Raw genomic sequence first — 26,878 nt, forward strand, 5'->3', positions numbered from 1 at the left:
TAGTTCACCCTTATATGTATGGTTGACTACCCTATAAGAAATACTTGTGTACTTATGTGGCAGTGTAATATAAAAAAATGGTAATTTGTACGGTCAGTTTTGGTCATTTGCCAAAGATAAAACCGTTGGAACTTGTTCAGTTACTTTCGCTGAACGACTTGGCTGCGCATGCGTTTTGTATTTATTGCTTCAAAATGTCATTTGTTGTTGTTTGTGCAAATGGTTTGTTTTGTGTATTGTAGATGTTTTAAAATTTTGATTCATTTTGATTACTTTTCTAAATGTGTACGTACTGAATGCAAGCGTTGTTGTGCTTCAGCATTTGAAAATCGTTATAATTTCAGTGTAGCGGATTTCTTGATGACAATCGGACACTGCTTAATGACGCCAATTGCTGTCGCATCCATCAAAGTACGAGCTGGCATGTAGTATAATATACAATTGTATTTATAAGTGCATGTATATATGTACGCGCGTGCATACTCACCGGTCTAAGCCAAATTTGTAACAGTGATTTTAGCTGTTAACTTTTAGCGAGGGAAACTAAGCGCTCGTAATGCTATCAACAAAATATGTGCAGCATAACAAAAGAAAAGTTGTAAAACGTGTTGAAATAACAGTTGACGTGAATAGATATAGACTTGTATGTAGCACATAAATATCATATCGTTTGCGTTAATTTGCTGTACTAATAAGTATTTTATTCAATTTGCTTGCAAATAAAGCTATAAAAAGTGTGGAGTATAATTACGTTGGAACAACAGCAACTTTCTCATCATTCATACAGCTGGTTGACAATTGTAGCACAAATAATTACAAACGTTTTTATGTGTCTCGCATGCGCACACGGCACACATATGTACAATATATCAATTTATGTATTTGTAACGATAGACATACATACATACATTTTTCTTCACACATTTGTAATATTTGCGGAAAATATTTAAATAATTGAATTATCATTTAATAGTTTTGTTAATTAATAATCTTTACACTTATGTACATACTTTTTTAAATAGAGCGTGACTTACTTGTGTACATATGTATGTTGTACGGATATAGAGTATCCAATATTAGCGTTCATATGTTAACTAGATACTATTTCAATTCAACATAGGCTTATATTTAAAATATGTGCTAAAGCTAATTTAAAAAAAAAAATACTACTGTTCTATTGTTCAAAGTTTGGCAAATTAGTTTTCCATGAATTTAGGTGCAACATTTAATGACTTAAGTGTAAAATTGTCTCAGGTATAAGAGTTGAGACTTCGTATTTTGGAGATTTAAGAATGTAGTCTCGAAATGACACTGTTCGATTGAAGTTAATAGATTAGAATAGATAGTTGGTAATAAAAATAAAAAAAAAATACAAAATTTAACTACGCTTGTAAAACATTCCAGTATTTTATTACTGAATATACATGTGTACATATGTATGAAGCTATAGCAAATATTTACCTTGTCTGCTATGGTTTCGACTGTATCACAGTAATAATACTCAAAAAACAACTTCGAACTAAAAATACAAATTTACTAATTGTTTACATATACACATATACATACATATATTGGAATAAGCATACACATATTTAAGTACATTCTTTTGATATATTGAATTATAGCCACAAATGTTTAACAATATATCGTACACTTACTGCGGTCGCATAGCGTATACTTAGCAGCGTGTGCATGCGTCAATTATAATGATCAGTTCCAGCGTTTTCTGTCAGTTAATTTGTATACAGTTATGTAACAGCCCACACCATTGTTAATCATCTTCACTTTCCATTCCCAGCATCCACTACCAAAACGAGTAAAATTGAACAAAATTACGTCTAAATCGAAATCGATATGAGTTATTTTTCTCCCTAACGTCAACAAATCATTTCGCCTTGCATTATGCTTACACCTCTTTCACACGCTCTTTGCCCACCGTGTGCAGCCGCATTATAACATATAATAGTTATTTTTTCCGTTTTCACAATTAATTCAATTAGTAATAATGTAGTTAGCATAAAAAAGTCATGCTTTGGCTATTATATAGGAACTCGTCTTCGTTGATTTTAACTTACACCTGTCCAATTCCCAATTGTCAAATAAGCAACGCTTTCCGTTTCAATGCTCTGCTTTATAATGTCTTTGCTAAATAAGAAATTGTTAAAAATGTCGCGTACAAGGTGAAATTTTTTGAATAAAAACGCATGCCCGCCAGTACGTTGGATTACCCAGCAGACAATTTGGATTTAGAAGAAGTTAGAAACTTTTTTTCAATTACGAAAAATTAATTGTAAACACCTAACAGCACCTGAGAATTAAACTAATGGTGAAGGCGTAAATACTAATGAAGATAACAATAACGCTACGAGAGAAGACGTTACCATTAAGGATTTTTCGATTGAGTATAATCTGCTATTATTTGTGCTCCCTCCATTCTTTAAAGTCTCCTTCTAAACGGTTAAATTAGTTTCAATAATTTAAATCAATTTAATGTGTGATGGTGGTGGAGTTTATGTTGGATATGGTTTCTTAAAATGCTCTAGAATTAAAAGATCACTAATCTTGAAACTATTTTTCATCGAAGCAGCCGCTGCTTGAGTAAAAGACCTTGGCTAAAGCAGGTAATACCTAGGAAAAAGGTTAACGGGTGTAGGGGAAAAGGAATATTATTAATATTTCGAACTATCACTTGTATATCAACAAAATCACAACCCAATGAAAAAGAAAATAATTGTGTGATTTCTTGGCATTGTTTCTACTGCTGATGATGATGATGATGTTAAAAACTGTGATTTGTGTGGTAAAAAATCAATTTCGGGAAAAGAAACTATTTGAAAACAGTTACCATTTTGGGCTAAGAGAAGGTGTAATAAATTGAATTATATATCTATTAAATGGAAGCTCTATTAAGCGGAGATCTGTATTAACTGGACAGAAAAGCTGGTAACCAATCATTGAGAAAGCAGCCTTAAATTTGTTATATTTTCCAATGAAATTAATTTGTATGACCATATTCAAAATTGAACCTCAAGTACAATCCCTTGGATTCTTATACCGACCAAAACGTGTTCGCCTTTATTCGAAAATAAAATTTTCACTGTATTAAATAGTTTATTATGTGAATAATAGTATAAATTGTATACCGCAGCAACGCGTGGCCGGATCCACTAGTATACTACTGTGATCAAATTGAAAGGTGAATTTTGTCCATTTCATCTTCTTCAATATACTTATGCCAACGAATTATCTCGTCATCATAGCACTAGGAAAAATGCTCCGTCGTGAGGGCCATCAGAGCCTTCTCGATTCAGCTTTTATATCCTCATTTGAGTCAAAACATTGTTATATCTTTTGGCTTATATCTTTCTTAAAAATAGTAGGCAAAATAGGCAAAAATTCCTGCAAATTGTGTCAAAAGTGTACAAGATATAGGGCGAAAATGGGGTTTTTCTATGGCTTTTAATAAGATGTCTTGTAAATTTACTATCGATTTCCTCAAAAACCGTATTGTGAGAATTTTGGAACTTCAGAATTTGGGTGGCTTCTAGTTCCTAAATTTTATATACTTAAAATCGAAGATATTTTGTAAAAATTCACTTTTGTTCGAACCACCTCATGAAACTTGTAGGTAGGTAGATAAAGGGGGGCAGCAGAACATCCTTGGCCCCGGGCGCTCGAAGTTGTAGTTACGCTACTGATTAAAGCATACTGAGCTAGTTTTAAATCTACTTCTTCTAGCTTGGGAAAAAAATAATGACTATTGTACGTAGGTTATAGGCTATATATATTTCTGGCCTAATAATATTTATCAACGAAAATGTTTTTTTTTTTTGTCGATTGCTGTTTTGTTTCGGGATCATACGCATAGATTCATTATTCGTCACCTGTGTGACGATCTTACAAACGTCTTTTGAAGCACCGCGATCGTATTTTTTCAGCATTTCTTTACACTAATCCACACGAGCCTTTTTTTGAGCGATTGTCAAATTGTGCGGGATCCAACGAGAACAAACCTTTTTTACGGCCAGGCGTTCATGCAATATCGAATGTATGCTGGTGGGAGAAATGCATCGGCATGTCTCTATCTGAAGGTATGTTACATGACGGTCTTGCATTATCAGTGCACGTACGGCATCGATGTTTTCTGGCACAACGGCTGTTTTTGGACGACCTTCACGGAATTCGTCTTTGAGCGAGCGTCGGCCACGATTGAATTCGTTGTACCAGTTTTTCACAGTGCTATAGGATGGTGCTTCATAGCCATACAAAGATTTTGGTTCATCGATGCACTCTTGTCGTGATAATCTACGTCGAAAGTTGTGAAAAATGATCGCACGAAAATGTTCACGAGTTAATTCCATTTTTGGCCGAGATGAATTTTTTAATTCCCTGTAAATAAAACAATTCACGATTAAATGACAAAACGTTCTGAGTGATGTTATGCTAAAAAATGTCAAACTTTCCAATGGAAATGTCAGATTGCACCTGGCAACACTTAGTGTTGCCCTAGGCCAGAATATATATAGCAGCCCTCGTATTATATACATATAAGTAACAGAGTATTTAACTTTGGAGCAACAATTAACACTTGGCTAGTAGGTCGTTTATTGATCGAAAGGGGGGTGGAATAGTTGTCTGCCCTTTCCAAGTCCCGCTTTAGCTATCGTTGCGCTCATTGTGCTCCAATAAGAGTTTATTATGTAAATCTGTTTGTCATAGAATCAGTGTTTCTCAGAGCTTTCTAAAAGGAATTCATTTCTAATTAAAAAATTAATTGCGTACTTTATACACAACATTGTTTGCAATAAACTGTTTGTAGTTTTTTCTGTCATACATAAGATGTTGACTTGAGATTGTCAGCTTAAAAAGAAGGGTTTAAAATTCACATATTTCTACGAAAATGTCATATTCATTTGTAAGGAGTACTTGCAATTTTTACCTCTACTCAGGTACTTTAATATCATAGCATCACTCATTGTCTCATTATTAAGCTACTTAAATAAAATGTTCCATTATTATTATTATTATTATTATTACTATTATTCAGCGATTACGTATGTAAGTCTGGCTTTTTGATATGTTTAGTTGAAAAATAACAAAAATTAATTTAAAGGCATGGTCGCGCTATCAAGGCAAACGGAATGGGAAAATGAAGCGCGAGAAATTTTCAGCTTCATCACACACATACTTATTTATACGCCTGTACATGTATAGATGTATGCCTGCATGTGTGTGTGTGGATATAACCGCGAAGAAATTCGTATAGCGTGAGATGCAGTGGTGTGTGTGGTAAAAGAAGAAAACACAGTTCCTGTGGCAGAGAAAGAGCGCAAGCACAAAAACCTGCTAAGTCAAGCAAGCGACCAAATCATTAAGCTGGGGGACTGCTCGCTAGCAACGCCAAGCAGCTGTTGGACAAGAACTGGCTCCAAATCACAGGCGAACGCTTAAGAAATCGTAAAAGATATTTTAACCGTCAGTCTAAGGTGAGCGCTCGACTAGTTCGGTTCGTGTATTGTAAAGCAAACGTTCGTAATTGCCATTCGCTGATCGCTGCCGTCGTTCCTTACGCGTTTCAAACGGAATTCCGCTTAATATTTTTACCATTAACTCAAACCTTGGCTCAAAAGAGAAAATAAACATATAATTAAGAATTCAAAAAAGTCACACACATGCACACGTACATATGATTTAAGTGATCGATAAGTGAAAAGTGAATTGAGATTTCTTTTTATGTAAATGTGCACATTTTTTGAATTGTTTACATTTATAATATAAAGGCAATTTGAGAAAAGCATTCGTGGAGAGCTGCCCCTTCGGTTGTAACGTTGTGTTCTGTCTTCTTGGAAATAGCTATCTGCTGTACAACAAATACGCGCATTACCCAAAATGGCATACCGGTGCTTTTGGAGAAGCATAACCAATGTAAGTGACCCCATTAAAAAACGAACAGGGAGAAAATCGTGTAGAAAATGGATGTTGTTGATTCTCTGCTCACCGCTTATTGCTCATTGCAGCAGCATGTTGGTGTTGTATTGGTGCATGGCTATTATGGCCATGAACGTCTTGAATTCTGTTACTGCTGTTCCCGACTTCGGTTTCTTCTTCGCTGGCAAACCAGTATCGTCTTCTACAATTTTGTCTGCTTACTGTTTTATTTATGTATTATGCATCTCTACATAAGAATGTAAAATATATAAGTGTAGATTAATACATATTTAGGCAACTATGCGGGATTTTGTATGTTAAAAAAGTCAGCTTAACAAAAAGTTTTTCAAAGGATCAACATTGTCGATATGAATAAAGAAAATCGCAGAAATATACTCTAAAGTACTGTTCAGAAGTCACTTTATTTACACACATGTATGTATATATGTACTATATTCATATTGATGCTGGCAAGACTCATGTATTTAAGTTTCCAACGCTTTCTTTAAAAGCAGGTGAAGGTGGTTTCTGTTTTTTTTCAGTTGTCTGGCCACTTAGTTTCCTAACAATTCTGTGAGCAGTTTGCGGTTTGCGCATAAAAATATTAATTAAGAAATTTAATCATGAAAGAGCTCTTTTTATACTCTGGCAAAGTGTTGCTACAGAGTATAATAGTTTTGTTCATCTAACGGTTGTACGTTCGCCTAAAACTAATCGAGATAGATATGGTGTTATATATATATTTATAAACTATCAGGATGTCTAGACGATCGTAGTAGCAAGGGGAACCTGCGTCCAAAAAAATTTGAAAAAGTGGGATTGGTCTCGCCTTTAATAAGTTTAATGTCTAGCACAAATAATATAAGAACTTCAACCGACAGTGTGAAAATGGATGAAATCAGAAGCTAGCCCAGCTCATTCCTTATATAACGGTACTGTCCTAAATTGGACGATTGGCGAGGCTTCGCCCACTTTTTGGTGAAATCACATATCTCGCGTCCCGACCAATCGATTCTTCTCATATTCCTTTGCCACAGTGTAAAAATGGGCGAAATCGGACTACAACCACGCCTACTTCCCATATGGCACAATTTTAAATCCCTTTTGATTCCTGTACACAAAATCAAGAAGTAAGTAATATAATGGAATATATGGATATGTTGACTCCAGTTAGAGAGAGACCTTTCCTAACAATAGGCACTTTTGGCGTTAATGGGTTGAATCGGGTCAATACTTACCTGAGCCACCATACATTTAATATAAAGTTTTTGAACTTCTGGGTGACTTTATGCTATATCGGCCAATATTTGAGCTATATTAATGATAATTACAGAACGTGTTTTACTTATAACTGTGTCTGTATGACTAAAATAGATAAAATTGGGTAAAAACTTGACCTTGGCCGCTAATATTAGGATTATCGAACATCCGGCTGACTTTACTCCATATCTTTGGTGATGGTATGTGAGGTATCTTAATGAAACCCAGGGACCATTTTTTTAGTATGTGGCACCAAAAGAGTTAATAGATAAAATCGCGTCGAAACTACCCCAACTCCCATATATGTACTAAATGTAATGATTTTCGTTTTTCTGACAAACCTTATGCCGAATAAGTCGGCCACTGTATGATTTATATATAGTATACGTGTGTATAAAATTGCTTGGATTCCGATTGTGCCAAAAGAGAGCATCAGCCAGAATATTTGTTTGTTATACGCTGATGAGGGTATATTAAGATCGTAACTCCCCGAGGGATACGTCTAAGACCTAATAAAATATATATACAAGTATATAGTAATAATGAACAGCGTGACGATCATAGTCGATTTAGCTTCATCCGTCTGCCGGTCTGTCGGTATATGTACGAGCTACTCCTGCTTTGAGATATCGATCTAAGAATTTTTATTCCCAAGATGCATATAGTTGCAAACTGAACGATAGAAATCAAGTTTTTGTATGGAATCTTTTTTATATTTTTTTTTCGCTTCAATATCATTTTCTTCAAATCCTTTTGTAGTTTATACGTATTAATTTATACACATATATATAACTACATAAAGTTGCCACAATTGATGAAAGGTAACACATTTCATAGAAATAATATTGAGTCGTTTGGAAGATATACATATGTATGTATGCATATATAATCATATATAGTATTTGAAGGGAGGCTTTAAAGTCAACCAAACCAACGAAATCAGCGTATCGATCATATTTAGGTAGGGAAATGTTTGCTTCGTATTTATACGCTGTTGCAATTAAACCAATTTAAACCAAACAAAATATACTTTCCGCTTCGACAATATGGTTTTAATGGTAAAAATCGAGGAGTATATCAGCAGAATGCTACTCGCTGAAGGATGAGTTGGCAAAGTTTTTTAAAAACAAATATTGTAGGGCAATCTGAGCTATATATACACCATAAGTTTATTATAGAAGATTGTCAATAAGGGAGAATATCGAGTCTAAGCCTCTTCACTAACGCAATTTTCGAAAGACTTTTCACAGAGCCAATGCGATAATATTTCAAATTAATTTAAAACAGTAAATACATATAATAAAATAATAACTTTGCAAGTGAAATTTCATGCGTTGCTGTTTCCAATTGAATTCAATCAAAATATACTGCTTTATTGAAATGATCTTAATGCTGATAATGAGAACATTATCACACATACATATTTTTGCGTACAACCGTATGATGAGCGAGATAATTTTTCGAATGATTCATTTCGAATAAATGTGATTGCGAGGAGAGTAAGAAACTAGGTTAAGCATATTCATGGAGAAAGAGCAATGGAAGCCCGCAGTCGAATTAACATATTTACATACACATACATTTACTGTAAGTACATACGATATTATAAAAAATATTAAAATATTCAAGCGTAGTGGCGTGAAGCCCAACCCATTAACAGCGTCTTTCGAGTGTTTTTTTTTGGTGAAAAAACACGTATTTTGGGTCAAACATTTTTTGGTGCTGAAGCGGTTGCAGAGATTTCAGAAAATTTGGTGTCAAATGGCAGTAATTACTGGCGTAGTGCCAATGTCGAGTACCGCTTCGAGACTTTCGTTTTGATACGAACGCACAAGTTGGCGGGTTATTCTTGTTGTTGTTGTGGAAATGTGATGGAAAATGAACATTAGCCTCCTCCGTCATCACATCATACACATAACGAACAGCATTCAACATCAATCTTAACTGCTCAATGTACATAATACCTGTGTATGCTTACACTTTGAGAATACTCGCAGGTAAGTGTGTGTGTGTGTGTGTGTGTATATATGCGGCTTTGGGGAAATAACTATTATGCACAAGTGAAATTCCTGCTTAAGGCGTTTGTAAAAGTAACTGGTTACTGGTTGGAGAATTCCCACGACCATAGGAGTCAACGGTAAATGGAAGCATCCAAATATTTGAACATTTTGTCTTCAAAGCACTGTGCATATTGCTATAATATTGAGTGTAACCGTTAATAACCATAGTCAATGGTATAAGGCACTCATTCAAATCAACCATAAAATGGGAAATTTAAAAATTTTATTAGTTACTGTGCGGGGTATTTTTTAACAGGAACATTTCTGTGAATTTGGTAGAGAATAACAATATTCCCTCATTTCACACAACATTATTGAGTTTTTATCATCTCTTATTTAGTTGCTAGAGCGTAGAGAATTATGCTTTATTTCTCCATACCTGTTGACTATATACTCTTCTAACGTTATTTTGCAACCCTCTCGTTGATATTATTTCTTAAAGCAGCAATGTCACGAGGCTCCTATCAGCATTCGCTTCTTTCTCCATAATAGAGAGTTGACCACCAACGGGTATTGAAAAATTACACCATTTATGAGGTCGTACATTTTATATGTCTGTTCTTCTTCTCTAAAGTTTCAGTAGCAAATTTTATATTTCTGTTGACTGGTTTTACAAATTACTTAAGCGTTATGCAGTCATCTTCGATGCCATCACTTTAAACGTTAGGCGACACAAACCGGTACTGTGATGGATTTCAAGCGTAAAAGTGCTAAATAACTAGAAAATGTATGTGAGTGCAGACATGTTGAAGTGTCTGGTGGACTGTAAAGAAGTTTGTGGGTTGTTTATTTAGCCGGAAGCCATTACAGAAGATGGGACAACTCAAAACGGTATTAAAACTGCTCAAAAGTATTATAGATGGAAGTGCGCTAAACTTTTGGCAGCCAGCGGAGGTAGCGTTATTTTCAATAATTATTGCATGTAATATTTGAATATTAATAAGATTGCTTATCGAGTAAATGTTGGCTGTTCTTCACATCCTATTCATTAACTTGTCCACATTTGTTTGCAATAGTTTATTATTGTTGTGATAAGCTTTTATCAGTCGGTGGAAAAGTTAGCTGGCGAGATATTCAAAAGACTTAAGAAACGAACTTGAACTGGTGCAGCTGGAGCGAGGTAGCGAAGAGTACTAAAAGAGAAGAAAACACGGTAACTTCTTGTGTAGAATGGGACGTGTGCAAAACTGCAGATCGGTAACTCAAAAACTAAAAGACTAGTACGCGGACGGACGGACAGACAGAGATGCCTAATACATACATATATACTTTATAAGGTCTCCAATGTTTCCATCAAAGTGTTAAAAATTTCATGGCATACTTAATATAGTCTGTTGAGGGTATATTAAATTACGTATGTTGCCTTATATATTTCGGAATTTAGAAACCCTATTGCTGCAATCGGGCAACTCACAACCTTAACGTAAAGTTTAACATTTTTGGTAGTATATACACTCGGAACGTTTTGACATACGAGCGCCTTGTGTTGTTTACAGTAACTTGAAATATCCATTTCGGCCCCAAAATGGAATTAAATTATTATTATACTAAATGAAGTAGCAAAGCTTTATCCATTGTAAAATATTATGTGTTCAACTGCTGATTTGGGGAAAAATGATTTAAACTATAGCTCAACGGAAACTTAATATCCTAATCAATCACTTATAATATTTTTAATGGAGCTGTATATAGTCCTTCTGAAATGATTATCTAAAAAGTTAGATATATAATCGATTAAAATATTCTTCAAAGCTTGAATTGGAACTAACCAGAGCTTAGGAATTGCACTCGTGTATCAAGAAATTCGATTGATTGTGGTTGAAATAATTCGTATAGTTCAAATGAACTCCGAAGCTAACGAAGGAAGCTTTAAGGTTTACAGACAGGCATAGTGTTAAATTTGTATTGATAACTTTTAAAGTCTGAAAACCAAGTTTACCTTATTTTTTGTCTCATAAAACTTACATAAAAAAGCTAGTACACCTTATCAACGATTTTTTGTTTATTTTATATTAACATGTCAAACGGAAAAGCAGCAAAACCAAGAAAAAACGTCATTATCAGTAGTCTACTTTCAATCCAAATTACATTTCCTTACTGAAATGTGTTGCGGAAATGCTAAAACAAACATATGGTACATATACAGCTGCAAAGCCACATTTATTTAGTAGAGTTCGTAACAAGCGACAAGCGATCACCAAGAGGCTTCGATACTAATAGCTGTTAATGGATTTAATTGCAAGCAAACACATTCATTATTACCCACGCACACACACAAACACTTAAGTGCGCGGATGTAGAATAGAGATCACTATGCTCTTCCGTTGTTCAACATAAGCTTTAAGAACTCCTCTGAATACAGGTATATATACACACATACACTGAACTGCATATATGTATAATACATACAAATATACTTGTTATCGTTATTTGGTATTTATTTCTGACCGAACAGTAGCCGTGAGTATTTAATTTTGATCGCCAATACAATTTTTACTTCCACTTGACCATATATGGGTCATCGACCTCAATCTAACGGTGTTTGTCATTTTCTATATACCACATTGTGCCAGTATCTTTGGTGCGTATGCGTATAATTCTAAACATACTGCATGCGGTCACCACTTGGTGTCGTCAATCCCGAAAGCTTTCAGAGAGGCAGAAAAATTGCACCTCTATCTGCTTTGAACCTGGAGAATCGAAAAATATACTTTTTTGGTACTCAGTTGTCAATCAACTGTCGCGAATAAAACAATCGGAATACCAACAACAGCTTTTTTCTCTATTGTTAGGAGCAGCTAATAATCAGGAAATACTTATGTAATAAATTCCCAAAACTCCCAAAAGGAACCAAATGATGAAAAAGTAACAGAAATGGGGAAAAAATATCAACAGAATGTCAAAAAAGTAATTGCCAATACCATTCAATTTAATGAAAACAAATAATCAATTAACCAATTCTTATAATAAAAGATTCTGCAAAATTTTTGCATTGAATTATGCTCTTTTTCATATATATTGGTTTGAATATTCTGAAGCAAATATGATATATTCCAAAGGACTTTATTGAGAGTCTTAATATTATTTGAAAATAATTATTATTTGAAAATATTTGTAAATAATTATACTTAGTTGCTAACTGAGACTTCTTATAGCCTGTAAAAGTCAGCTGATCATTAGACTCGATAGCGATCCCGAACCAAACATGCCACAGCTCTCGGGTTTTACAGAAATAGCTTAAGCCGTTCTTTGTTCTCTCTATTTGTTTTGTTTGTTCTTATGCTCTGTAGTGTTAGTTAGTTTAGTTCTGTTGTGTTTTCTTTCTATGGAATGTTAGATGTGTGTGACCAGCAAAAAGCTTAGAAGTACGACAATGTCTTCGCACTTTTCATGGCAACAATAGATAGCCCGAATAGAACAGAGTGATTGTTAACAGACGCGCGCGCGTGTTGATTTTTGCTCGTGCGGATATATGTATGGTATGTAAGTATGGGGGTATGTTTGTACAATGTGCCATCGTGTTGACGGAAAGACCTTCCATGGATCAAAGCATAAGTCTTTCATTCGCTGCTTAAGAAAACTGATCAAACGAAAGCCAATGAAAAAGTTACACCCATTTATGGATCAGTATTTATATGCAATACGAAATTATTAAATGGTAAATAAATGACCGAAGCAATTTGTATGTATGTATAATGGTGATATGTAAGAAGCCAAGAAATGAATTAATTTGATTGCGGTTTAACCAATTGTGTTATATGATACCAGGTCAGTGTGTAAAAACGAAAGTGCCTGTTTTGATTATTCTGTTCGTATTATTATTTAGATGTCGATATTTATTCAGTTGCGTTGGAAAGGGAAATTATAATTTCATGTAAGTAAAACAGCGTCGATTATCTACTCGAAAAGTTTATCAGAGTTGAGGTTAACGCAGCCACCTTTCAGATATTTTATTGTAACTAAGAAAAGTAAGGAAATTTCATAAGGTTTTTTGGAGTAATTCAGGTTTAGGGCTTATTTGAAAATTATGCTGGAAGTGTTTTTTTTTATCAACGGTTTATTATTCGTCGCTGTTTTGCAGTAACAGTCATTTTGGCAATTTTATTGACAACCAAATGCCTTTTGACTTTATTCAGGATGCCTAAAGGCTTAAAGTTATGCGAACAATCTCTTTATGATTCAGACCATCAAGATAAATTTTTAATAAGTAGTTTCGCTTTTAATCACAACTTTTGCCATGCTACGAGTATATGTGTAATTGAAATCCTGTCAAGCCCTTCCTTCGTTTAATTTTATTTTAAACTTTTCAACAACTTATATAATGTTATTATAACATACATAAAGGCCTGAAAAGTCCTGAAACTTACAAGTCAGCTCCAATTAATATACCTCAGTATTCAAAAATAAAATTACCATGGGTTCAGTACCTATAATGAAGAGCAGCTTTTCGCCAAAAACACGCATTGTCATGAAAAACGAAACCCTTTTGAGCATTAATAGTTTTCGAAAGTTGTTCAATAAACATGAATTTGGTAAAACAGAGTTTTTATTACTGCTCTTTCTTTTATTTTCTTTTATTAAATCTCAAAACATAGCTTTTCTTTTTAACATTGCCGTTAGTGTGTGGCATTAACGGCATTTCATTGTATAACTTTAATGCCTTTAAACCATGTAATAGCCGAAGAAAAAAGATTTTGACTTCGTAACTGATAATTATGACGATGACGATTGACTAAAGTAGAAAGTCTCATTTGGTAGACTCGAGCAATAAAACATACGGTAACATTGGTTGGTCATCTTAGATATTAAAAAAACCAAAAACAAAGCAAAGAATAAAAAATTTGCTTGACAAGCTATTAATTCAATGACAACAAATGTCATTGTCCTTCATTGCAGGCTATTTACCTAAGCGGCTCTGCATAAGTATGTACTCACCTGCAATGTTCAAGTAAGCATATATTTATATGCATAAGTAATTACATGTAAAAGACTATTGCATTAAATAGTGTTTACATTTTAATCGAGTTGAAAAACTTGTACATTTACAGTAAAAAAGCGAAGAAGAAGAGAATCATCGAAAAATAACGTGCCGTTATGAGTCGTACCGTGGGCAGTGAGATGAAAGTGCCGGGTGTTGGCGAGAGTGATTCACACGGTAGGCCATTAAGTCATACAAATGTACATACCAACGGGTATTTACGAAGCATGTGCGTGTATGTGCGGTAGCTAGTACTATAGCCACTAAATCATATAGACACGGCAGACTAACGACTCTGCATGCCGCGCGTACATTTGCATGTATACATATATGTTTGTATGTATGTAGAGGCGGTAGTTTGATGGGCGAATGTAAAAGCAAACTTGATCGTCTTCTTCATTAAGGCGACGGCTCGGCCATATAAAGAATTGAATAATAGAATTTCGCTTTCGTTTCTCGGGGCAAATGAAACTCAAACTACAAACAACTACAAATAAAGTGCAAATAAAAATTCAAGCAAATTTAGCAATTATATGATTTTCCCTTCATTATTTTACCAAACATGTACAGTTGAGAGAAATTGGAATAGTAGGAAAAAATTTAAAATATAAAATCAAAAGTAATGAATGGACATTCGCCGCCACTGCGTACGTTTTTGAGAAGAAAAGAAAGTTTGTCACTTGAGTCTTTCGTTGTATTCGCATGCTCAAGCCTTACTGCATGCCGATCACTTGTCAGTTCACAGAGTTTCTATGTATGTACATATGTATACGTGGGTATATTATACCAGCCAATATTATCGTATCATTTGCATTCTATAAACACTCTAAGCTTATGGAGGTTAGTGGGGCGGCATGCAGCAAATATTCACCGGCGCTGATTGAGTTCTCGGTTCATAAAAGTAATTAATTTGCTCCTCTTTACTTTTACACTCTATGCATAGATCGACTACTTATGCAGAATTTTCGATACATATGGCGAAAAAGAAATTTATTTCAATCATAACAGAATATTTTATTTCCCTTGATTTTTATCCAAAAGGAGACTGTAATCAGTGGGCGCATCAGCAGCACGTCCCGCGAATTACAAACTTAAATATATGAATATACCATACACACACACATGTGTACATGGACACATATTTTGCTCTTCGCATAAAATCGTAATTAACAACTTCTAAAAGAGGAAGTTTGTAGTGAAAGTGAATGAGCTTATACACTCACTAACTTGGCTTGACCTATAAAGTTTAAAGAAGTCTCAAATTGATCGCCATATATAATCAAAAAATCGCGAAACAAGTCCACTCTCTTCATTTATATGTATGTAGCTACCTGTGTACATATGTCTATGTATTGTGTTTGTATGTATGGATACAATTTCGCGTTTTAACTTTCACACCAACTATTTCTTAGACAATGAACGAACTAACGAAAAATAAAACAAAATTGAATGTTAATAAAACGAGCTACAATAAATAAATTTATACACATATTTACACTTAATATACATACATATGCATACAGTTTTATAGCAAAGTGTTAACAGTATCTAAAGAAGAACAAAGCGTTGTAGGCAAACGAAAGTGAATTCTTGACTCGGAGCTCGGTTTATGCCACTTAAGAGTTACAGAAGTCAAAAAACTCATAACAATTTTTATAATTTAAAAGGCATTTAGTTCTGCATATAAGCACAATTAAACACTTTATATAGTATGTGTGATTTTCGATATAGAGTTAAAAAATGGCGAGGCATAATTGATTTTATGATTTTTTAAGCAAATATTTCACTGCTAAAATACTAAGATGTTTCGCTGGTGAGCGTAAGTAATAACTTTATTCAGGTTGCAGCAGGCAGACAGAAAATTAATTTATTGAAATAAATAAAAACCAGGAAAACTCCTTAATCCGAAGTTATAATATTCTTCACAGGTGTATTTTTATAGCATCTTCTTTTCTTTACTCGCGTAGACACCGCTTACGCGATTATAGCCGAGTTAACAACAGCGCGCCAGTCGTTTCTTCTTTTCGCTACGTGGCGCCAGTTGGATATTCCAAGCGAAGCCAGGTCCTTCTCCACCTCCTCCTTCCAACAGAGTGGAGGTCATCCTCTTCCACTGCTTCCCCCGGTGGGTACGGCATCGAATACTTTCAGAGCTGGAGCGTTTTCGTCCATACGTACGACATGACCTGGTCAGTCCAGCCGCTGTCTTTTAATTCGCTGAACTACTCGCAAAAGACCATAAATCTTTCGCAGAAAAGGTTTTTGTGATCAATAAATATTTGAAAAATATTTTAAAAATTTCCAAAATAATGGCGTCTTTATGTACGTAATTACTCGGTAAAACCTCACACTTTTTGTAACCTAACCCCAATCTCTATCAGCTAACATGTTTGTGTTTTGTCACAATATTGGGTATTATTTTAGAATTGATCTAATAATGTGCAGCTAAAACTACCTCATAAAAACGAAACTAGATTTCAATTTAGTTCCGCATACATACTTTTAATTATTTTCTCATTCCTGTTTCAACTTAACTGTATAATTGATATTAAATTTTTTTCTATTACAGATGAAGTTGGCTATTGTTATAATTGCTTTAAGCATGCAGGTTGCAAGTGCGGCACTTTGGTCAAATTACGATTCTGAAAAGGCCGAGAAATGTACTGGCGGTGCGGGGTTAAAATATTTGTCCGGCGATGCGTTAATTGATTCTCCCAATTGTCTGGGGCCGAACAACTCGCCCTATCCAAGGTAAAATAAGAAAAGCGGTTAGGCTTAAAAAAAAGTAATTATTAATAATTTCCTTTTTCTCATCAGTGCGGCTGTGGCACGAACCTTCTCGAATTGGAACGGTAACTCCAGGCGTGGGCGTCAAAGTAAATTCCCCTCAACGCTGGATCCTGCGATAACAACGAATGCTTTACTACGTGCCTATGACGAAGTCAATAATGATCTTCCCACCAACAACCGTTTTGGTGAGCTATTTCAATCAGTTTGATACCTGGCAACTTCTATAAATCTTTGTTAAATTTTTATAAATCACATAGGTCGCTCTTTGTCAAATGCACCTGTCAGTCAATGCAGAGAAACACCATCTCGCCTGTGCAAAACACGCTACAATACGACGGCGCCAATGTATGGAGTCAGTTTGACATCTGGACAGCCTGTTACCATTGTTCAAAAGTTCCCTGATCTGTTACAACAAGTCGTATTCGAAGTTTGCGAGTAAGTCGGTTTCATAAGAAAGATGTGTGTTGAAAACGTGTCGCAAAATTCAATAAGAAACGATATTTCTTTAAAAGCTTAGTAGTTGTAGCAATTAATTTCCTAACTCTTGATCCATCATGAGTTTTAAGATGATTCCGTAACTTTAATATTTTTCTAATTTACACTTCTAGTATCTTTCAAGCGAGTTTAGCTCTTAGGCTGAAAAAAGCTGTGTTCTGAATAGATGTATTTAAGAGTTTTGAAAAATAGCGCGTCAGAGCTTATTTGTTTTGCAACTCTCCATAACTCCAATTGATATATTTTAATACTTTAATAATTCATTTATTATTCTCCCCAGATCGGGTGAATGTGACGTTGTACGTGGTGAATGCACTCAGACATATGTGCCGTATCTGTTTCTTGTAATTCCGTTGGGTCCAGTCACACTGACTGGTCAGGACTACGTATTGGTTGAGAGCGGGTGTGTATGCAAACCCAAATATTCTACGGGGGCAGCGCAGGAGCCAAATATGATACCTTAGTTTATTTCCAGAACCAAATAAAAGTTTAATTTGTTAATATCTGATATACTGCTACACAACTACATATAAAGTAAACTGTTTAAAATGGACATTTGTACGCATAAATGATGTAACTTTTCGCTGTATTATATTTGCTACGAATGCCCATTTTTACTCTAAATACGATCGATTCAACAAGTTTTCTCTGTTGAATTTACAGTTATTAATATACAAACATATTTAGTCGTAAAATATTTATTATTATAAATATACATATTTATGAATTCATATTGAGATAAATATGCGTAAATATATTTCTCTAGGTTAGTTGTATGTTGTTTACAAATAATTTAATTGAAGAGCAAATTACTTGAATATCTATCATAACTTTAAAAATCTAAAATTATGTAAGTGGTTAAAGAAAATATATGAGTGTCGCCATTCTAATAACGAAAGCAATACAATTATTTTTCGATATACAAGGTTTTCTTTCAAAATATTCTTTTTAAAGTATTGTATTTCCATATATACACATATCTGTCTGTTTGCAAAGGTGTTTTGGTTCAAAACAATGTAAACAGGATAAAAAAACATACAGACATATAATAAAAGTACATACAAGCTAAATTAAATACGATATTTTGATCGCATAGATTTGTTATTAGGGGTTTCGTTATAAGTCAAATGTATGTATGACTCTCTGTAACAGTATATCAGAAATAATTAAATATACGAACAAAAGCTTAGGTTTAAGATTGCCTATTTATTGATTGCTTAAAAGTTTTCTCTATTAAATTATATTTAATTTGTTTTATGCTAATGACATATATGCAAATAAATACAAATATCTATTATAAATGAAAATAATATGTTATGTGTTAAGCTAGCGTTAATATTCTTGTATGTACACTCGTACCAAACGTACTCGCAAGTGCGGATTTGTTTTTTGCAAATGAAATAAAAAACTATGAATGTATGTAGTATAAGAATTAAGGAGGAAAACTGAATATTGCATTTACGTATGTATGCATGTATTTGTAACATTTGTAATAAATAAATGATTTTAATAAACCATAATATCAACAAACATTAGTCTACTTCTGAAGCGTTTTTAATAAATAACAATTTAATATATTTTTATAGTCTATTATTTACATTTATGATTTGGAAACGGATATGGTGTGGTAATGAGAGGCAGTCTCATATGTATTCCTATCAAGACGATAGACTTGTCAATCGTAATTTATAGAGGTAAATTAATTAAATAAGGCAAGTTCTGGGAAACAATTTCACACTTCATTTAAATAATCTCAATTATATTATTCGTATTAATACTTAAAATAGCTTAAAACACCTCTGTAGTAAGTTGTATTTAGTAAAGAATTATAGTAACTTACTGTGACGAGGCAAAGTGTTACATTGGTATATTATTGTTGTATTGTGTATTGTATCTTCAACTAGATTTGCGCTTAAACTTCCTGTTCCTGTGGATTTTGACGTATTCGTTTGACATTCTTCTTTAGCTTCAGCTGAAAATATATGTATGTATTTACAGAGAAGCTTAAAACTCTCAACACATAACTTTAAGGGAATAAAAATGAAATGCTTCTACACAATTATGGTTTTAATTTTATCAACATTTAATATTAGTCCACTTGAAAAAATATGACACAAGATTTTGAAATGAATGCATTAATTATAAGATGATCCTCAATACCGATGTCTTGAATTATAATAATAATTGTAGAATACTTTAATTAAGCACTTTTTGCATATAAACTTAAATTAATATCAAATATATATAATTTTATTAAAGTTCAAAGGTATTGTATGGATTTTACAAAACTGTAGTTATTTTTAGCCAGCAGCTATTGTGAATTCTTCGTTTTGTAATTACTTTTGAATTAATTTTCCTTCATGAATATGGCAGCTCTGATTTCGTTGAATTTTTCGTTGCGTCGTCTCCATTTTGCAGTGCAGCAGGCCGCATTGAAAAATTTTTAATGTGCGAAAAAAGTTTATTACTGATATAATAAAGTAAAAATATGTGGAGTTTTAGAATAAACGTTGTGGAAATATATTAAATAAGTTTATTATACTGAGTTGATAACGTTTGAGGTTAGTTTGTGTGCTAAAATAACGAATGTGGTTACTTACCCCCGCCTCCTGTTTTTTCTGTTCAAAACGCTGAATTTTACGCTTGCCGCCGTGTGCGTATCTGAAGCCCCAGTTGCCGGGCGCAACTTTTTCCGTGTGGCAGAAACAACTAATTGAGAGTAATTAAGAACAAGGTATATAACTACTATAACTGAACCAAATCCATTAAAGGAAGATTTTTTGAAACACTGTCATGACGTGAAGGTGCTCATTTGTGGATATCTAAAAAATTGTAAGCCACTCGCAACTGTTAAAAAAAACTGCTTGAAAATGATGTTCACGGTAAGTAGTGTGATTACTTTTAAATATATAAGATTGAAATTAATATTACATCACTTCCTTTAATCAAATAATTAAATGTATACAATTTTTAGAAGTGATTTTTGTCATCTCAAAACATCATCTATTAAACATAAAAAAAACGTAGGAAATTGAAAATATGAACGAACTTATGTTAAGAGAAAAATGCGTTTCACACCTTATCGTATTTTTAATCTAATATGTTTTACAGAGACATATTAAATATATTTCTGCGAATAAGTTATCCCAGAGGTTGATTACGCGTCTATTGCTATGCGAGTTAAAACTATAAACAAATAATATGAAAAAATTAGGTTATGTCTTTAAATGCATGTTAAGACATTTTTGGATGTGAAGTTAAATTATTAAATAGTTACCACTATTTAAAAATAGTTTCATATTTTATGAGATAATTTAATTTACTTAAGGTTCATCACTTTCTAGTAAATTACACAAGCAACGTTAATTTAAGCGAAAAGAATCGCTCATGATCGTGATGGAGTAATGTGCAAATATTTATCCTAAGCATTAGATTACTTAAAAGTCAATGTAAAACTTCCAATAATGATTTTGGTTGCTATCTGTCGTAACATATAAATTCCCAGTGTTTTGAATTGGTTAAATACGCACATTTATAAAAATATTCATAAGATTATCACTAATTTGCACTTAGATTTTTATTTGGGAAAAAGTGAAAATCATTCTTTTGTAATAAAGAATGTCAAAATGTCAAAGAATTTTTTTCTGGAATAAAGTAAAGGGATGTGACGTTGAAATATGTATTATTTTTTTTTTAAATTTTGAGACTACATACATATATTCTGTTTCGTTAAAATTAACTTATTCGGTAACAATAAATATTTCCAGGGCACCACCCAACAGCAAGACACTCGCTTCAGCGACAAGGAGAAGAAATTAATGAAGCAAATGAAGTTTGGAGACTGCTTAAATAAACGTGTGGATATGTCAAAGGTGAAACTAGATGTGTTGCGCCCATGGATTAGCAAAAAAATCACGGATATTTTACACATCGAAGACGATGTTGTGGTTGAATTTGTTTACAATCAGTTGGAGGAAGAAAAATTTCCTTGCCCAAAGAAGATGCAAATAAATATGACAGGATTTCTAAATGGAAAAAATGCACGACAGTTTATGGGTGAATTATGGTCTTTGTTACTATCTGCACAAGAGAGCGAAAGTGGAATCCCTGCCGAGTTTATTCAGCAAAAGAAAGATGAGATACTTAAGAGGGAAGAGCAACAACGTCAAAATGATCGTTCGCGTTCACGAGATAGGGATAGAGACAGGGATCGCGATAGGGATAATGAACGCGATCGGGATCGCGATCGTGACAGGCGCACCGGTAGAGATCGCTCTAACGATGGACAACGTGATGAAATGAGTCAACGTGAGCAGCAGTTACCACCAAGTACATTGAGCGCTATCGAGCAGGTTAGGTCACAATTATCAGCTAAATCTAGATCGAATTCGGCTGAAGAAACTAATTTAGGTAATGTTTCCCAAAGCAAGCAATTTGAGGGGGGTAATTCAGCCGGTGTGAATGCTGCGGCAGCAGCAGCTGCAGCTTTACTGCGTGATCGTTCCAGGTCACCAAATGCTAGTGCAAGATCTGCAGCAGCAGAAGCGGCCGCATCAAAAATACGCAATCGATCACCACGAAAACGCTCCAGAGATAGATCAGTGGTGCGAAAATCATCTCGTGAGCGCAATTCGTCACCGCAAAGACGCCGCAATTCTCCAAGAGATAGAAGGCGACTATCGCGTTCACCGAGGCGAAGATCATCTGGCGGAGATCGTCGTCGTCGTCGCAGCACTCGTAGTCGTTCCAGGGATCGTAGTGTTAGACGGCCACCAAGTAAGAAACGTCAGATTTCACGTTCTAATTCGCCTCAAAAACGTCAAAGTCCGAAATCGAAAAGTCGTCGTTCGAAAGATAGACGATCGAGATCAAGATCACGTTCAAAATCACCTGTAAAGCGAAAGTCATCCCCAGCGGCAGTAAGAAATTCCAAAAACACAACTTCATCTCCCTATCGGAAGCGTTCAAGCTCGCGACACTCTAATCCACATACACCTGTCAATGGGCATGAAGACAATGGACCTGCTAAAAAGCGCGACACTAAAAAGCGTACTCCCTCCCCGAATCATAGTGAAAGCTCTCGTGTATCTGATGGTGACAAAAAGTCCACGGCACGCAAATCATCTAAAGACCGTTCTCGTTCAAGGTAATATATATAAAATCTTTGGTATAAAGTAACTACACATATTTAATTTAAAATGTTAGAACAATATTTTATAGTTAATATGTTTTTAGTTTTACATTGATACCGAAAAACAAAATAATCTGGTATATCCTGAACTACATGTGTATACGTATAATACGTTTTGACAACAAACATTTTTGGGATACACTATTTGAAGCTTTTATATATACATAAATTGTTCTTATATTTCCAAAAATAAGGGAAAAACAATTTTGAAAAATATAACAATTTATAAAGTAATATTTAAAAGTAAGTATATTCTGTGAATAAAGGAAAAACTATTTAAAAATAAACTTTAAGGTTCTTGTTTTAAACTTACATATGTATGTATCTTAATATAAATTCTAATTATACATACATTTATATCATAAAATGGCTTTAAGTTATGTAATATAATTTATAATTTTGATAGGTCCGCCAGTAAAAGATCAGTAAGAGGTGCTGTGTCTTCACGTTCACGTTCACGTTCAAGATCTTCTTCCCGTTCGTCAAGAGCTTCTGAACGTTTAAACAAAAAAGCCGTACGTCGATCTAGCTCACGAAACACCAGTCTTTCGCCATCGCCTGAGCGAAAAGAGGACTTCGAGATACGACGCAACAAGAACAGCGTTCAAAAGAAGCGACATTACCGGCATAATCGTGATTCTTCAGCGAGCTCCATGGATAGGGAACGTGACCGTGAGCGCGATCGAGACGGTGGGCGAAGAATGATGGCGGACAATAGAGGCAGACGAGGAGACATGCCTGGTCGACGATTCTCACCACATAACCGAAGTCCGCGAAATGATGGTGGTGGCGGCGGTGGACGCAATCAACGTTCTCGATCTCGTCGCCGTTCAAAATCTCGTAATCGTTCTAGATCACGAAATCGATCACGTTCTCCTATGCGACGTTCGCGTTCACCCCGACGGTGAGTAATATTTTGAATACAGCAATATATTTTGTTTGATATACATACATATGTACATATATATGAATGTATATTTCGAAAAATATATACATATTTGCTTATGGCAATTTTTTTATATTACAGTTTTAATCGACGCCGCTCTCCAATGATGCACTTTCGTGGTCGAGGTGGAGGAAATAACCGTGGTCGTATGAACTTCTGGCGCCGCAGTCCGAGCAGAGGTCGCGGGGGCGGAGGAGGAGGTATAGGTGGTCCTGGAGGACGCTTTGATCGTCGTTTCTCACCACAGCGCAGATACTCGCGCGAACGTGATCGCGATCGCCGTATGTCACCGATGCAAAATCAATTCCGCAAATTTTCTCCGCAGCGGCGATTCTCTCCTCCCCAAAATATGCAGTACCAAAGAAGGTCAAGAGAACGAAGATTTAGTCCAGCTCCACGTGATCGCCGACCATCCTCTCCAATGCGTGACAACTCTCGTGATCGAGGTGGAGGAAACAATTTCGGTCGGTGGGATCAAAATAACCGCAATGTTCAAAAACCAAAAGCCAGAGCCTCATCAGAGAGTTCGAATTGGGAGGTAGACGATGAACCTGTCAAAGAATCAGCGAATCGTCAGCCCAGCACAACTAAACAAACTAGTCCAATTAAAAACAACGGAGACCGTTCAAGAAGTCTCATACGGTCCCGCGATAGAAGCGGTCGGGACTCCAGTCAGTCTTCGGAAAAAACTTCAAAAGCTCGTGAAAATTCAGGTAACTATGCACATTAGAAAAATTTGACCAAATTTTTTAAATTATAATCCATTCAGGACGACGATCATCTGTTGAATATGCAGGTCCCTCGGTCAAAACCATTGACTTATCCAAAGAAGAACGTGGTGAAAATCGTAAAGCAAAGGTGGATTCAAATCAAAGTGAATCTCACCAAGTAAAGAAGCAAGCTCCGCTGGCTGTAGCCGCTGTCGCTACTACTGGTTCAACTTTACGCAACGAGAAGTTACGTGATCGATACAGTTCGAGTTTGTCTCGCACACCGTCACCATTTTTGAAGCCTCACGAACGTGAAAAACTGCAGAAAAATGCGCTAAAGAAATCGCAAGAGAAGAAGCCACAAAAGAACCGTAAAGAAAGTTATTCCTCGTCTTCAGATAGCTCCGGCGATAGTGATGACAGTGAAGATGACGAGGAGCGTAATGCAGTTGAAAAAACAAGAGTGTCAAGGATGAAAAATTCTGAATTGCGTACCAAATCTAAAAGACGAAAGTCAGTAACAAGTGACGACGAATCTGACGATGATAGTGACGATGAACAAGCTAAGAAAAAGTCGAATTCTAAAGGATCAAGCAAAGGTCAGATATCGGCAGAATTACCATCAAGTGGCAAGGCTGGGCGCAAAGAAAAGAATACACACACAGAAGAAAATCGAGAAGAGCGGAATTCTGTTGATGTGCAAAGCAACCGCGGTAAAGGCAAATATCTAAACGAAGTACCAGAAGTAGCGGTTCAAAGTAGTTCGAAAGCACATAAAAAGATAGTAGTCGAGAAACATGCTCCAAGGGATAACGATTCATCCAATTCAAGCGATGATTCTGAGAAAGAACAGTCAGAAAGCAAAACAGCTAGCTCGAAATCGAAACAAACCGCTTCTCGGAAACGTGCAGTTTCTATTTCTGGTTTGAAAAAATCCAAGCGCGAGTCATCGGATTCAGATGATGAACAAGTTTCAAAGAAGAAACGAAAGAAGGCAAAGAAAACATCAAAACGTAATTCAGACGATGATAGTTCTTCGGATTCTGAAGCTGAGGCAATGTCGAAAAAGAAAAAGCATAAGAAGCATAAAAAACACACCAAGAAGAGTAAGAAACACAAGAAACATAAGAAGAAGAACAAAAAGGCTGATAGCTCTTCAAGCAGTGACGAGGAGGATGAAGTCCGCGAACGTACCGGCAAGTCTACATCAGCATCTTTACTTCTAGGAGGAGTAAATGAAGACTTAGAGAAGCAGTTGCGTGAAAGGGCTTTAAAATCAATGAAAAAGAACGAGTAAAGACCTGAATTAACAATGGTAGACAGACATGTGCAGAAACGACTGGATAATGTGTATGCTCCACATTTTATCATTTCCCCTGAATTATTTTTTTGTACTCCACAAAATAATTTAGTTTGTAACCCACACAATTATTAATACTATAACTTTAGGTAAGTAGGACTTTTGGAGACACCACCCCCAATGAGATCTAATTTTCAAAACGAATCCTACTTGCGTTAAACATCTTGAAATTTGTTTTGAAAATATTTATCATCGCATGCTAAGAAATTTGTAACATACATACATGCCTACTTTAAAATAGCTGCAGAATGAGCAATTGGAAAAGATTTGGGTATAATTGCTGAACAGAAACAGCAAACAATACAATATTTAATTGCTACATACAAGATTCTACATTCTGTTGAGAGTTGTCAACATTTAATTGATTGATTTGAAGTTTAGGTTCTATTATTTAAGTAGATTATATATTATATAATGCATTCACGTTTGTCAACTCAAAGAAACAAACAAATAAACATAACTACTACGGAAAAATTTGTATACATTATATTTTCCTTAATGGAGCAAAAAGGGGAGTCAACAATTTGGCAAAATTGTAATTATTCATCAGGTTGATCGGAGATGGAGTAGGGACCACAGACTCTTTAAAATCGTAAGTCTGTCTCTAAATATATGTACAAGTATATATGTCCATACAACTAACGTGTTTCGACCGTCATTTAGCCACAAGTTTTAAGCTGCTGAGTAGATTATCTCACTAATCTACTGGATTAAGCAAGATTATGGTATACAAAAAAATATAAACAAACACCTGGCAATTGACTTACCAAATCAAGAAATGCTTTCATAACAAAGTGCGACATACAATGTTTCCTTTTTATAAATGCTAGTGAGGACAGTCGAGATTAATGAACAGATTAAATGTAGTCAAATCACTACAAATTAAAAATTTACTTGATTTAACAATAATCTTATGAAATCCTAAAATCCTGATAAAGAAACGGGGTTTCGAAAAGAAAACAAGCAGAAAGTGTATGTAGCAAAAACAATAAAAAAAATTTAAAAATACATTTAATAAGATTCGTTTCATTCCAGAAAATTTAAACAAAAGGTAAAATTATTTGTGTATTTGAAAAAAAAAGTTTTCCGTTGAAAATGTAAAATAACGTTTTTTACTTCAATCAGCTCTTTGGAGCGTCATCTTTCGCGCAATAGTAATA

At 34.7% G+C, this 26,878-nt stretch overlaps 2 protein-coding genes across 2 annotated transcripts; both read left to right on the forward strand.

Annotated features, from left to right (window-relative positions):
- Nucleotides 1-5,889: 5,889 nt before the first annotated feature.
- LOC120778294 lies at nt 5,890-18,184 on the forward strand. Its single transcript, XM_040110080.1, has 5 exons — nt 5,890-5,925; nt 16,796-16,977; nt 17,044-17,201; nt 17,274-17,451; nt 17,792-18,184. Exons 1-5 carry the CDS (start codon nt 5,890-5,892, stop codon nt 17,973-17,975), a joined length of 738 nt encoding a protein of 245 aa, XP_039966014.1. The 3' UTR covers nt 17,976-18,184.
- Nucleotides 18,185-19,913: 1,729 nt separating this feature from the next.
- On the forward strand, nt 19,914-26,200 carry LOC120776682 (serine/arginine repetitive matrix protein 1). Its single transcript, XM_040107559.1, has 6 exons — nt 19,914-20,230; nt 20,283-20,393; nt 21,279-22,657; nt 23,109-23,606; nt 23,730-24,361; nt 24,418-26,200. The coding sequence occupies exons 2-6, from the start codon at nt 20,382-20,384 to the stop codon at nt 25,653-25,655; spliced, it is 3,759 nt and encodes a 1,252-aa protein (XP_039963493.1). The 5' UTR covers nt 19,914-20,230; nt 20,283-20,381; the 3' UTR covers nt 25,656-26,200.
- The last annotated feature ends 678 nt before the right edge of the window (nt 26,201-26,878 follow it).

This window comes from Bactrocera tryoni, chromosome 5 (genome assembly GCF_016617805.1).
Source record: "Bactrocera tryoni isolate S06 chromosome 5, CSIRO_BtryS06_freeze2, whole genome shotgun sequence".
NCBI lineage: Eukaryota > Metazoa > Arthropoda > Insecta > Diptera > Tephritidae > Bactrocera > Bactrocera tryoni.

What these genes read in the sequence shown, in the direction of transcription:
- LOC120778294 (XM_040110080.1), top strand. Translation starts at nt 5,890, where the DNA reads ATGGCATACCGGTGCTTTTGGAGAAGCATAACCAAT. An exon ending in TTTGGAGAAGCATAACCAAT is followed by an intron (nt 5,926 to 16,795) that starts GTAAGTGACCCC and finishes TTTCTATTACAG; the next exon opens with ATGAAGTTGGCTATTGTTAT. An exon ending in TCCCACCAACAACCGTTTTG is followed by an intron (nt 17,202 to 17,273) that starts GTGAGCTATTTC and finishes TAAATCACATAG; the next exon opens with GTCGCTCTTTGTCAAATGCA.
- LOC120776682 (XM_040107559.1), top strand. An exon ending in AAAGACCGTTCTCGTTCAAG is followed by an intron (nt 22,658 to 23,108) that starts GTAATATATATA and finishes TAATTTTGATAG; the next exon opens with GTCCGCCAGTAAAAGATCAG. An exon ending in AAAAGCTCGTGAAAATTCAG is followed by an intron (nt 24,362 to 24,417) that starts GTAACTATGCAC and finishes TAATCCATTCAG; the next exon opens with GACGACGATCATCTGTTGAA.